This window comes from Phacochoerus africanus, chromosome 5, assembly GCF_016906955.1.
Source record: "Phacochoerus africanus isolate WHEZ1 chromosome 5, ROS_Pafr_v1, whole genome shotgun sequence".
Classification (NCBI taxonomy): domain Eukaryota; kingdom Metazoa; phylum Chordata; class Mammalia; order Artiodactyla; family Suidae; genus Phacochoerus; species Phacochoerus africanus.
In genome coordinates this window covers 78,139,582-78,152,477 of record NC_062548.1, presented here as the reverse complement: position 1 = coordinate 78,152,477, position 12,896 = coordinate 78,139,582, and the positions used below count along the sequence as shown (strand labels likewise).

At 36.4% G+C, this 12,896-nt stretch overlaps 1 protein-coding gene across 4 annotated transcripts in view; it reads left to right on the top strand.

Annotated features, from left to right (window-relative positions):
* The window catches only part of APLF (aprataxin and PNKP like factor), a 79,001-nt gene that overhangs the window by 43,499 nt on the left and 22,606 nt on the right, over positions 1-12,896 (top strand). For all 4 annotated transcript variants that reach the window (XR_007135107.1, XM_047781893.1, XM_047781895.1 and 1 more), the window contains exons 7-8: positions 2,955-3,310; positions 10,194-10,319. Coding sequence is in view for 3 of the 4 variants with exons in the window: in XM_047781893.1 (XP_047637849.1) it covers positions 2,955-3,310; positions 10,194-10,319 (482 nt within the window). In the remaining variant the exon portion in view is untranslated. The remainder of the gene's footprint in view (positions 1-2,954; positions 3,311-10,193; positions 10,320-12,896) is intronic.

Here is a 12,896-nt window from a genome sequence, read left to right as displayed (position 1 = left end):
TTTTTTTTTAAGTTAGATAGAATCATAGTATATATATGGTATAATTTAAAAAATTCTTAGAGGAGTTCCTGTCATGGCTCAGTGGAAATGAATCTGACTAGTATACATGAGGATGCAGAGTTTGATCCCTGGCCTCGCTCAGTAAGTTAAGTGAGCTGTGGTATAGGTCACCGATGTGGCTTGGATCTGACGTTGCTGTGGCTCTGGTGTAGGCTGGCAGCTGCAGCTTGGATTCGACCCCTAGCCTGGGAACCTCCATATACCTCAGGTGCGGCCCTGAAAAGACAAAAAAGAAATTTTTTTTAAATAAGGTCTTTATAAAAATCCTTAGATATATATAGGTCTACATCATCCTTTTCAACCTCCACATAGTGTTTATGGTAAGAATGTGTTTTACTTTATTTAACCATTTCCCTAGTTGTATCCTTTTTCCCCCCTATAATAAATGTGAGAGGACATCGAGTGTGATATTTTACCCTGTTGTCCCCAAACTGTTGCTGAGGCCCAATGTTGGAGACAGAAGCACTAAGTTTAAGCATCTCATGTTTGAAAGGAGCTCCCAGCAGTGAGAGCCATACCCTTCTCTAGGTGCTTCTTTAAAGGCGTGAGAAGTATTTGCTGACCTATCCCCAGGCTTTATACAAAGAGAACTGAGAGACAAGAAGGTTTTAAGATTTGGAAGAGTGCTGCATTGATGGGAAGAAGTTATTTTCTCCTTTTCTAAAATCAAGAAGAGATGCACTCTAAGAGAATTTATTGTGGTGGATTTCCTCTTGTGGCTCAGCAGTAATGATCCCAACTAGTATCCATGAGGATGCAGGTTCGATCCCTGGCCTTGCTCAGTGGGTTAAGGATCTGGTGTAGCTGTGAGCTGTGGTGTAGCTTGCAGACAAGGCTCCGATTCTGTGTTGCTGTGGCTGTGGCATAAGCTGGCAGCTGCAGCTCCAATTAGACCCCTAGCCTGGGAATTTTCATATGCCTCAGATGTGGCCCTAAAAAAGCAAAAAAAAAAAAAATATATACACACACACACACACACACACACACACACACATATAATGGCATTTTGAGATGCCAACAGGAACAGGGGACTGACATTTTATGGGACCTGTTTAATTAGCCAGAGATTAGCTTAGCTACCCCATTACTGCTGAAGAGGGAAGAAGAAAATAGGTTAAGAGTTAACCCAGTGGGGGACTGCCAGTAGGGAAGTGTGTCAGGATGGCTCCGCCCTACGGTTGCAGTTCCTGGCATGTGTTGGTCCTGTAGCAGAGGGAGATGAGATTGGGGTGTAACTGAGTGGCTTGGGAGGAAAGAGGGATGGGGCGTAAATGCCACCAGCTGAGAGCCAGCACCAAGAGGCAGCCAGCTGATTGCTTTTCCCATAGCTTATCAATACTGTACAAGAACCATGATTAGACCTAGGTTCTTTTCACAATGTTTTAAATCAGTTTTGATAACATTTTAAAGTTGCATACTATTTCTGGAGTTCCCGTCGTGGCGCAGTGGTTGGCGAATCCGACTAGGAACCATGAGGTTGCAGGTTCGGTCCCTGGCCTTGCTCAGTGGGTTAAGGATCCGGCGTTGCTGTGAGCTGTGGTGTAGGTTGCAGACGCGGCTTGGATCCCGCGTTGCTGTGGCTCTGGTGTAGGCCGGTGGCTACAGCTCCGATTCAACCCCTAGCCTGGGAACCTCCATATGCCGCGGGAGCGGCCCAAGAAATAGCAACAACAACAAAAAAGTTGCATACTATTTCTTAAAAAAACTGTCAAAACGCCTAAGTTATTAGTCTAAAAGAAGTCATGCTGATAGTATCTTCTTAAGAAATTTGAACTGTTGGATATTAAATAATACTAAAACCAGCTCTTTCCAGAAGACAGCCAGAATACATGAGTTCATAGTTATACATAGGGGTAAATGTTCACGTCTATCAATTATGTTGTCATCACATCCTGGAAATGGTTACCAAAATGACTGGGGTTTATCTGAGCAGTTTCCACTCCACATCAAATATAAGTAATTAAGAGGTCATTTTTAATAGGGTAAGACCAGGCTTACTCTTTGTACTTGTGGTAAGTACACATTAAAAAGGTTCTGTCTTGCTAGTGAAAATATTTACTTGACTCAAAATATCTTTAATTGGTTAAACTGAAACTGTTATTCATATTACTTCAGAGGAATCACATTTATTTTCTAAGTTAGTCATAACATAGACTTCATGCAAATTTTTTGTGAGGGAGGAGCAATTTCATCATTCAGCTATAAGAAAAAATCATGATTATATTTAGAGGGTAGAAATAAAATGTTAAAGTAACTTATAGGAAATTATAAGAAAACTGCATGATAAGAATTTGACATATTGTTGAACAGGTAATTTAAGAGACATTTAAGGTTTTGGGGGCAAAGGTTATAGTTAAATGAAAGCAAATTTATAGTTTTGTGATTACTTTTCACTGATGTTTGACACAATTATAAAGATTTCATGTAACTGTGAACTCCTTTTCTAATACTTGTAGATTATTTCAAAGTTAATAAACTAGAGACATAGAAAATGGTGTTTTAATAACTTTAAAATATGAATCAGGAGTTCCTGTCATGATGCAATGGAAACAAATCTGACTAGGAACCATGAGGTTGCAGGTTCCATCCCTGGCCTTGCTTAGTGGGTTAAGGATCTGGTGTTGCTCTGAGCTGTGGTGTAGGTGGCAGGTGCGGCTCGGATCTGGAGTTGCTGTGGCTGTGGTGCAGGCCAGCAGCTGTAGCTCTGATTAGACCCCTAGCCTGGGAACCTCCATATACCACGGGTACAGCTCTAAAAAGCAAAAAAAAAAAAAGGATAAAAAATTTTAAATATACATATTGCATGAATGTTGTAGTTTCACACTTTTATGCTTAAATTTACATATTTCTTTTGAAACATACTTTACTTTTTATTTTTCTGATTTGTCTTATAGGAAATGCCACAATCACGTTTTACAAACACATTACACAATACAGAGGTGAATAAAGTGAAAACTAATACACAGAGAAGTGAAACCCCAATAGAGGAACTTGGTGAGGTTTCTGAACAAAAAATCACTGCTAAGGGAACACCAAATAAAGTCGACAAGGTGAGGAGCTGTGCTGAGAGCTGTTCAAGTGCCCAAGGCACATCCTCCCTGGATGAATCTCAAAGGTCTCATCCTGAGTCCAGCTCTCATCCTTCCAATCCTGAAACTTTGCATGCAGAGGCAACCAGGTCAATTCCACAGGGTTCTGAAGAAAACAAGCTCAAGAGGACATCTTGCATGTATGGGGCAAACTGCTACAGGTAAAATGAAATTACGGGTAGCATATAATTCCATTATTTCAATAGCAGATAGCTATGCAGATATATGCTATAGTATGTTAAAGGCCTAATAAAACCCAATAGGCTAAAGGTTAGGAGTTTTTATCATGTGTCTGCTCATTTGTACTTTCTCAATATGCATTCTAGCAAATCCTGCTAGAGGCTTTTAAAATAATAGTGAGGAATTAAAAGTTTCATTTGTGGATATGCTAATTAATGCAAGGATCTGAACTGGGGGATTCAGACTTGAAAACAGAATCACTCAGACCTTAAATACATGCTTATTTAATGTCTTATTTAGATGTTAGAAAGATGGGCTTCAAAAATAGTTGTTGTATGTAAAATAACTCTCAAGAAAATTATTGGTTGTGTTTAGGTATCTTACTATACTGGTGAGGTTTTTTTGGGTTTTGTTTTGTTTTGTCTTTTGTCTTTTTAGGGCCGAATCCGCGGCATATGGAGGTTCCCAGGCTAATCAGAGCTATTGCTGCTAGCCTATGCCAGAGCCACAGCAATGCCAGATCCGAGGCACATCTGTGACCTATACCACAGGTCATGGCACTGCCGGATCCTTAACCCACTGAGCAAGGCCAGGGATTGAACCTGCAACCTCATGGTTCCTAGTCGGATTCATTTCCACTGTGCCAAGATGGGAACTCCTTGTTCATATTTTTCTAATGGTGCTTTTGAATCACCATGATGCCTTCTAAAACAACTGAATATATATTCTCTGAATTGTTTGGTTACTCCCATACTTCATTTAGTTACCTGGTACCATATTTTTTGATTTCATACTTTGTGAATTCAAACTAATTCCTTATTTGTAGTTTCTTGTTCCTCTATGTTTGTACTGACATGCTGATAAATACATAGCTGTATTTCAGAATTATTTCTGTGCCATTACAGCTCATCAAACCAAGTATCTTATCAATACATTCTAGTACAGGTTGTCTTTTATGCAATAGCATGCTTATGTCACATATTCTCTTAATTTTTCATTCATATCACTCTTTAAAATGCAATGCCATTTTAGGAAGTTCCCCTGTGGCACAGTGGGTTAAGGATCTAGGTGTTGCCACTGTTGTGGTGCAGGTTGCAACTGCAGCATGGGTTCAATCCCTAGCCTGAGAACTTTCACATGCTGTGAGTGCAGCCAAAAAAATGCAGTGTCATTTAGTACTTGAGTAACGATATTGTTCAATTTCAACAATTATAATTTATGCATCTATTGACAGTTTTATCTATCTGCTGTGGCCTTAGGTCTGCATGTGGAACGTAATTTATAAACTTGGGGAATGGAAGTATAAACTTCCTGTTATTTTGGATTTCTGAAAAATCCTGTTTGATATTTGTATTAGTTTACTGTGGCTGCCATAACAAAATACTATGGACTGGGTGGCTTAAATTGCTGAAATTTATTATCTCACAGCTCTGGAGTCTGGAAGCCCGTGATCAAGGTGCTGGCCGGTTTGGATTCTCCTGCAGCCTCTTTCCTGGGCTTGCAGATGGTGCCTTCTTATGTCCTCACATGGCCTTTTCTCTGCTCATGCACATCCTGGGTGTCTCTTTCTCATCTTATAACGACATCAGTCAGTTGGATCAAGGCCCTACCCTTATGACCTTATTTAACATGAATTAGCTCTTTAAAGGCCTTGTCTCCAAATATAGCCACATTAGGGGTTAAGGTTTCAGCATATAAATGTGTAGGGTTGGGAGGTATGACACAATTCAGTCCCTAACAGTGTTGGGCTTGTATTTGTCTTTGTTAAATGTGATTGAGTGTTTTATCAAGATTATACTGAATTCATTCATATTTGATGATGATACATGTTAGTTTTAATCAGTCATAGCTTATGAATAGTTATTTTACTTTTTCACTGATTTTCATATGCATAGTTAATACCTGAGAAACATTTGCCATTGAAATCTTAAATCTTGAGGACAAAATGTTTATATTTGTAACAAAGGGGAAAAATAACCTATTTTGAGTACTTGTTATGTATGTACATCATAACAATCAGTTAAATGTGTCTTTTCTCCAGCCTCAATGCCATGTCTTAGCTCATACCATGACCTCTCTGGGACAAGTCATCACACTTGCCTTCAAGTTCATATTTTTTCTTCATTGTTGCCTGAGTCATCTGCCTTCAAAAAAATAAAAACAAAGAATAAGGGAGAGAAGACAAAAAAATCTCACAGTATTACTCCCTTTTACAGAATTGTTTGGAGGCTATAGCCTGGCTTTCTTAGCATAGTCCAGAAGGTCCTCAACTCTCAGTAATTCTTTGGATGCACCATGCTGTCATGCTGTCGTTTGTCTTTTGAACATGCCATTCCCTTTTCCTCACTGCTGTCCCGCTTCAAGATTCGTTCAGTTCCTTTCTGAGTCCTTTTCTGACATGTCCTTTTTAAATTGTTTATCCTCTAGTCTGCAACTTTCTTCTTCATATAAGTTTCTAATACTTGGTATTAGACCTTATATTTAATACCTAATTTTTGATTTATGGTTATTTATATTCATATTCTATCTCTTAATAGAAAATTATTCCTCAAGGGTGGTCTTATTCAGTCCCTTGGTATTATGCTATTAACTCCCAAGCCTCTATCTCCAACACAGATTTTAGATACAGATAATCATCACTTCAAATTCAACCTGTCTAAAGCAGTCACATCTTATTCCTTTGTGAAACAAAATAACAGCAAAACAGCATTTAACTTTGTAGAAACTGTTCCTTCCAAAAAGTTCTTTTTGAAAATTTTACTCTTTTGGGGGTCATATAGTATTTCTGTTTAATAGCATATGGCTCCATGATGCAAACTGGGTTTAAGAACTGGACAGAAATAGAAATGTCTCATTAGCGTGTAAGAAATTTATACCTTAATTTAAAAACTTGTAGCTTCTATCTACATAAGGTCATATAAATTATCTGAGTTAATAGTATATAAGATTTTCATCCCTAATAAAGGCGAAGTGTCTTATTGAGGCCCAAACCTCCCACTGAGAACAATTACCAAAGCTGAACACCCATATTTGAGAACATGGAGGCAGTTGGGACCCTAAGGCTTCTTTTCCCCTTGTGACACTTGCCAGCATTTTAGTGTTTCAGGCTGAGAGCTAAGAGGGCAGGTGGTGTTTTGGGCGTTCTTACAGAGCTTAGCCAACAAAAAGGAGGTCAGTGTTTGCAAAGCAGGAGAGGCCTTATATTGAAATATAGCTATTTAGCATGGAAAATAGGAACATAATAAAATTGAATATTGACTTATAAAGCATTAATAGCTTTTGTGTTGTATAAAATATTTGTGAAATTAAAATATATGAAAATAGCACAGAAATGGTTGGGAATTAAAGCAAGTTCATTTTGACTATAGTTATGCTACATAAGTGGAAGAATACAGTATTTGTTATTTTATGACTGGCTTATTTTACTTAGGTCCTTAAGGTTCATCCATTTTGTAACATGTGTCAGAATTTCCTTTCTTTTTAAGGCTGAATAATATTTCAGTTTACATACAAACCATGTCGTGTTTATCCATTCATCTGACAATGGACCTTTGGGTTGCTTCTATCTCTTGGCTATTGTGAATAATGCTACGGTGAACGTGCATGTGAAAATAACTCTTTGAGATTCTACGTTCAATTATTTGGGGTATATACCCAAAAATAGAATTGCTGGATCATATGACAATTCTATTTTTAATTTTTTTTTTTTTAGGGCCACACCCATGGTATATGAAGGTTTCCAGGCTAGGGGTCTAATCAGAGCTACAGTTGCTGGCCTACGCCATAGCCACAGCAATGCTAGATCCAAGATGCATCTGCAACCTATACCACTGCTCACGGCAACACTGGATCTTTAACCCACTGAGCAAGGCCAAGGATCAAACCTGCAACCTCATGGTTCCTACTCGGATTCGTTTCCACTGTGCCATGACAGGAACTCCTCTATTTTTAATTTTTTGAGGAACCACCATACTGTTTTCCATTGCAGCTATGTTATCGTTTTATATTTCTGTCAACATTGCACAGAGGGTACAATTTCTCCACATCCTTGCCAACATTTATTATTTTCTGGGTTTGTTTTTTTTTTTTTGGATGGTCATTTTAATAGGTGTGAGGTATGATACATCATTGTGTTTTTGATTTGCATTTCCCTAATGATTAGTGATGTTGAACATCTTTTCATATGTTTGTTAACCATTTGTGTATATCTTTGGAGAAATATCTATTCAAGTCCTTTGCTCATTCTTGAATCATGTTATTTATCTTTTGGCATTGAATTGTAGGAGTTCTTTGTATAGGGATATTAAGTCCTCATTAGGTACATGACTTGCAGATACTTCTCTCATTCTGTAGGTTGCCTTTTCACTCTATTAATTGGATCCACAGAAAATTTTAATTCTAATGTAGACCAATTTATCTACTTTTGCATTTGTTGTCTTTGCATTTGGCAAGAAATTGTATACAAATCCAGTGTCATGAAGCTCTCCCCTTCCCATTCTAAAAACTTTATGTTTTAGGCCTTATGTTTAGTTATTTGATTCACTTCGAATGAATTTTGTATGTGGTATAAGGGAAGGGTCCAACTTCATTCTTTTTTATGTCAGTATCCAATTTTCCCAACACCTTCTGTTGAAAAGACTATTATTTCCTTTTGGAATGGTCTTGGCACCTTTGTTGAAAATCACTTGACCATATAAGCCTGAGTTTATTTCTGGGCTCTCTGTTCTCTTCCATGAGTCTATATCCTTGATCTTTATGACAGTACCACACTAGTTTGATGACTGTGGTTTTGTAATAAGTTTTGAAATCAAAAAGTGTGAAACCTCCAACATTTTGCTCTTTTTTTTTCAAGATTGTTTTGTCCATTCGAGGTCCCTTGAGATTCCACATGAAATTTAGGATGGATTTTTCTATTTCTGCAAAAAATATCATTGGGATTTTACTAAGGATTGCTTTAAATCTGTAGTTTGCTTTGTGAGTAGTTTAACAATATTAAGTCTTCCATTCCATGAACATAGAATGTCTATTTATTTGTGTTTTCTGTAATAGAAAATTAAACTTGTGTATGTCTTTCACCTCAGGCTTATTTCCTAAATATTTTACTTTTATTTATTATTATTATTATTATTATTATTTCTTTTTGTCCTTTCTAGGGCCACACCCACGGCATATGGAGGTTCCCAGGCTAGGGGCCTAATCAGAGCTGTAGACACCAGCCTATGCCACAGACACAGCAATGCAGGATCTGAGCCACGTCTGCAACCCACACCACAGCTCACAGCAGTGGTGGATCCTCAACCCACTGAGTGAGGCCAGGGATTGAACCTGCAATCTCATGGTTCCTAGTCACATTCGTTAACCACTGCGCCATGACAGGAACTCCAACTTTTAAGTGTTATTATAAATCAAATAGTTTTCATCATTTTCTTTTGGGATTGTTTATTACGAGTGTATAGAAACACAACTGGTTTTTGAACGTTGATTTTTGTATTCCGCAACTTTGCTGAATTAGTTTATTACTTCTAATAGTATACCCAAAGTAGAATGTTCATGGAAGTATTATTTCTGAAAGCCAATAACTAGAATGAATCCAGAAGTCTGTTAATAGTGGAATGGACAGATAGTGGAATGGGCAGTTTCATACAATGGAATGTTACACAGTGATAAAAGTATACTACTGTTACATGCAACAATGTGGAATGATCATTCAAATGGAAGTCATTCTCAGAGTTCTCTTGTCGCTCAGCAGGTTAAAGATCTGGCATTGTTGCTGCAGCGGCTCTGGTTGCTGCTTTGGCATAGGTTTTATCCCTGTCCTAAGAACTTCCACATGCCATGTGAGTGGCCAAAAGAGACAAACAAATAAATAAGTCATTCTCAAAAAAGTATATACTATACATTTCCATTTTAATTCAAGAACAGATGAAACTAATATGTTGTTTTATAACATTGCTTCTCAAAATATGGTCCAGAAACCATGATGAGTCCTTGTCCCCTAGATGCTTTTAAGAAATATTTTGGACCAAAACCATTTTCATAATAATCCTTTATGTACCTTTTTCACTCTGATTCTCTTGATCACAAGTGTACAATAGAATTTCCCAGAGGCTACATGATTTGTGTTAATGATTGAGTACAGAAGCAGATATGAAAATCCAGATGTCCTCCATTAATCCAGGCATTAAAGAAATTTATAACGTATAATGCAGTGTCTCTATGATTTTTTTGGAAGATGGATATTTACATTAATTGTGTTATTTATGATAATATGTAAAAGGTTTGTTATTTTAAAATAAATGTATTTTAAAATTTCTTATTTTAGTTTCTAATAGGTTATATAACCCACATAAATTAAAGCTCTTGGGAATTTTAATGGGTTTTTTTCCCCTTAGACCAAAAAATTTAAGAAACATTGTTTCAGCTGATAGGATAGTGGGTACCTTGGGGTAGTTAAGTGGGTTTAATGATTGGAAGCGGGCATGCAGAACTTCTAGATTGTTGGTAGTTTTCTGTTTTTTATTTTAGCAGAGGATGCATAGGTGTGTTCACTTTATTAAAAGTGTTCAAAAGCTATGTATGCTTATATTTATATTCTGTATCCTATATATCCGATATAAAGTACTCTTTGCAAGTTGCCCATTGATATTCATGTTACTAGAAATTTATTTTGCTACTCTAAGACTTCTGTACTGACTAGATATCATGAACTTTGTTTTTATGTGTAGCATGTTGGTTCATATTCTGGAATAATCAGATGTGTATTGTTTGATTTCCTGCTATATCCTATCAATTGTTTTTTTCTCTTATATCTAGAAACCTAGTATATTCTATTATTTTTTGACAGTGTATTTGTCACTCTCATAGGAAGAATCCTGTCCATTTTCAACACTTCAGTCACCCTGGTGATAGTGATTATGGAGATGTACATGTCACGTGTCAAGATGAGGCTGATGACCGGCCTGAATGTCCTTATGGACCATCTTGTTATCGGTATGTAAACCTGAAGTGTTTTGTTGTACTCTTTTTCTGCTTAATCTCTGTTACTTATTCAGGAGAAACTGCAGGTAAGCCTCTCATTTAAGGCCTTTAACTTTTTAAAATTTACATAGATAATAGATTTTTATTTTGTTAATAAGTAGGATTATAATGTTCTTTTAGGAGTTCCCGTTGTGGTGCAGTGGCTAACGAATCCGACTAGGAACCATGAGGTTGCGGGTTCAATCCCTGCCCTTGCTCAGTGGGTTAACGATCCAGCATTGCTGTGAGCTGTGGTGTAGGTTGCAGACGCGGCTCGGATCCCGCGTTGCTGTGGCTCTGGCGTAGGCCGGTGGCTACAGCTCCGATTCGACCCTGGCCTGGGAACCTCCATATGCTGCGGGTGCGGCCCAAGAAATAGCAACAACAACAACAACAACAAAAAATAAAAATAAAAAAAAATAATGTTCTTTTAGATAATTCTAAATTTTTGACATTATTAACCTTATAAATCCTGAAATTGTTCCTCATTTCTAACTTTCAAAATGCAAATTGTGGTTCAGCAGGTTAAGAACCTGACTAATATCCATGAGGATGAGGGTTTAATCCCTGGCCTCACTCAGTGGGTTGAGGATCCAGTGTTGCCACAAGCTGTGGTGTAGGTTGCAGATGTGGCTCGGATCCCACGTTGCTGTGGCTGTGGCATAGGCTGGCAGCTGCAGCTCTGGTTCAACTAGCCTGGGAACTTCCATATTCTGCAGGTGTGGCCCTAAAAAAAGAGGTGGGAAAATGCAAATCAGATAATTTAAAAACTGTCATTTCTTCCCCATTATGTACTCGGACTAGATTCCTTAATGTGACAAATCAATTCAGGATGTTATCTCTGCTGCTCTCAATTCCTACAATTCTACCTTTCTTGCCAACATGTGAAACTCAGTTCTAGAAGAAAATAGTACCTCCCCTGCCTCCTTCTTGTGACCATCTGGGCCATCTTGTGACCATCTAGGCCATGGATTGCACAGTAGAATTTATTTAATAAGATTGTGTTTGGTTCTTTCCTGGATCGGCTTCTCTTCCAGACAGTTTCCTGACAGTAAGGATTCTTTTATCTGCAACTTTGTTTAATGAATGAATGAAGTTAAAATAAATAAAACTACCAAACAAAGTAGTGATTCCAGTCCTAGAGAGCTTTAATTGGAATACAGGTTGCTGAACCTACTGGCCTTTTTGAAGTTGTTACTGTTTCTGTGATTTGGTTTTCAATAAGAAGGCCAAGTAAGTTTCTGAGACTGGAAAGAAAATAAAAAAACTTTATGCATTACCATTTGAAAAATAAGTGTTCCATTTCAACAGAATATCCTTCAGATAATAATGAAATTACATTATCATCAATGATGTCGATACATTTGAAAATTTAGGAGAAACAAAATTCTTAGAAAATACAACTTTTAGAAAAGATACGAGAAGAAAAAGAAAGTGGAATAATCCTTTAGCATTAGAGACATTGAAGACATAATTAAGAGACTTACATTAAGGAAATTCTAAGTCCATTTGGCTTTAATGGATAATTATATCAAACACTTAAGAAACATTCAATTTTTGTATTCTAAAAAAAAAGGCTGTAGTCATCAACTCATGATACAAAAACTCAGCAAGAAAAATAAAAGAATGAAGAAGTACAGGAAAAACTACTTTTGAGCTTAGATGTAAATATCTTTATCAAAAAAAGTTTAAGTGAATTAAACAATGGTTTAAAAGAAAAATATAATATGACCAAATTGATTTTATTCAAAGAAGGCATGGTTTGTTTACTAATAAAAAAGTAGTGTAATTTGTCACATATCAGAATAAGTAGAAAATCATATAATCATTTCAATAGATGATTTAAAAAATAGACAAAATTAATTCATTTATGATTAAAACTCATTTTAATATAGGAACAGAAGAACACATCTTTAATAATCATAAAGCATATCTACCCAAAACAGCAAACATCTACTTAGAAGTGAGATATTAAAATTTTTCTTTCTCATAACAAATGAGACAAGAAGAATACCTTTTATTACTACTTCTATTTAGTATTGTACTAGTGATGTAAGACAGTGCAGTAAGATAAGAAAAGGAAAATGAATAAGTATTGGAAAGGAAGAAATAAAAGTTTAATTGTTGACAAATGGTATCATTGTGTAGATAAGAAATGCAGACTAGTCTCTGATTGAATTATAAGTATTGGTAAGTGCTTGCCAAGGTTATTGGATATAAATGTCAATATACAAGGTCATTCATATTTCTATATTCCAGAACCATCAATTAGAAAATATAAACTTTTAAAATGTTATATTTATGGTAGTATCAAAAAGTATCACAGATAAATCTAATAACATATATAAAAACCCTTATAAGAAAAAAATTTTTAGGAAAACCTAAGTAATTATAAAGACTGAAATTTTCATGATTAGAAGATTCAATATTGTTTAAATGCCAGTTTTCTCCAAATATATCACAAGTTTTTGTATAGAAATATGATGTGATTCTAAAATTTATATGAATATGCAAATGGCCAAAAATAATCAAGACAGTATTAAGTAAAGA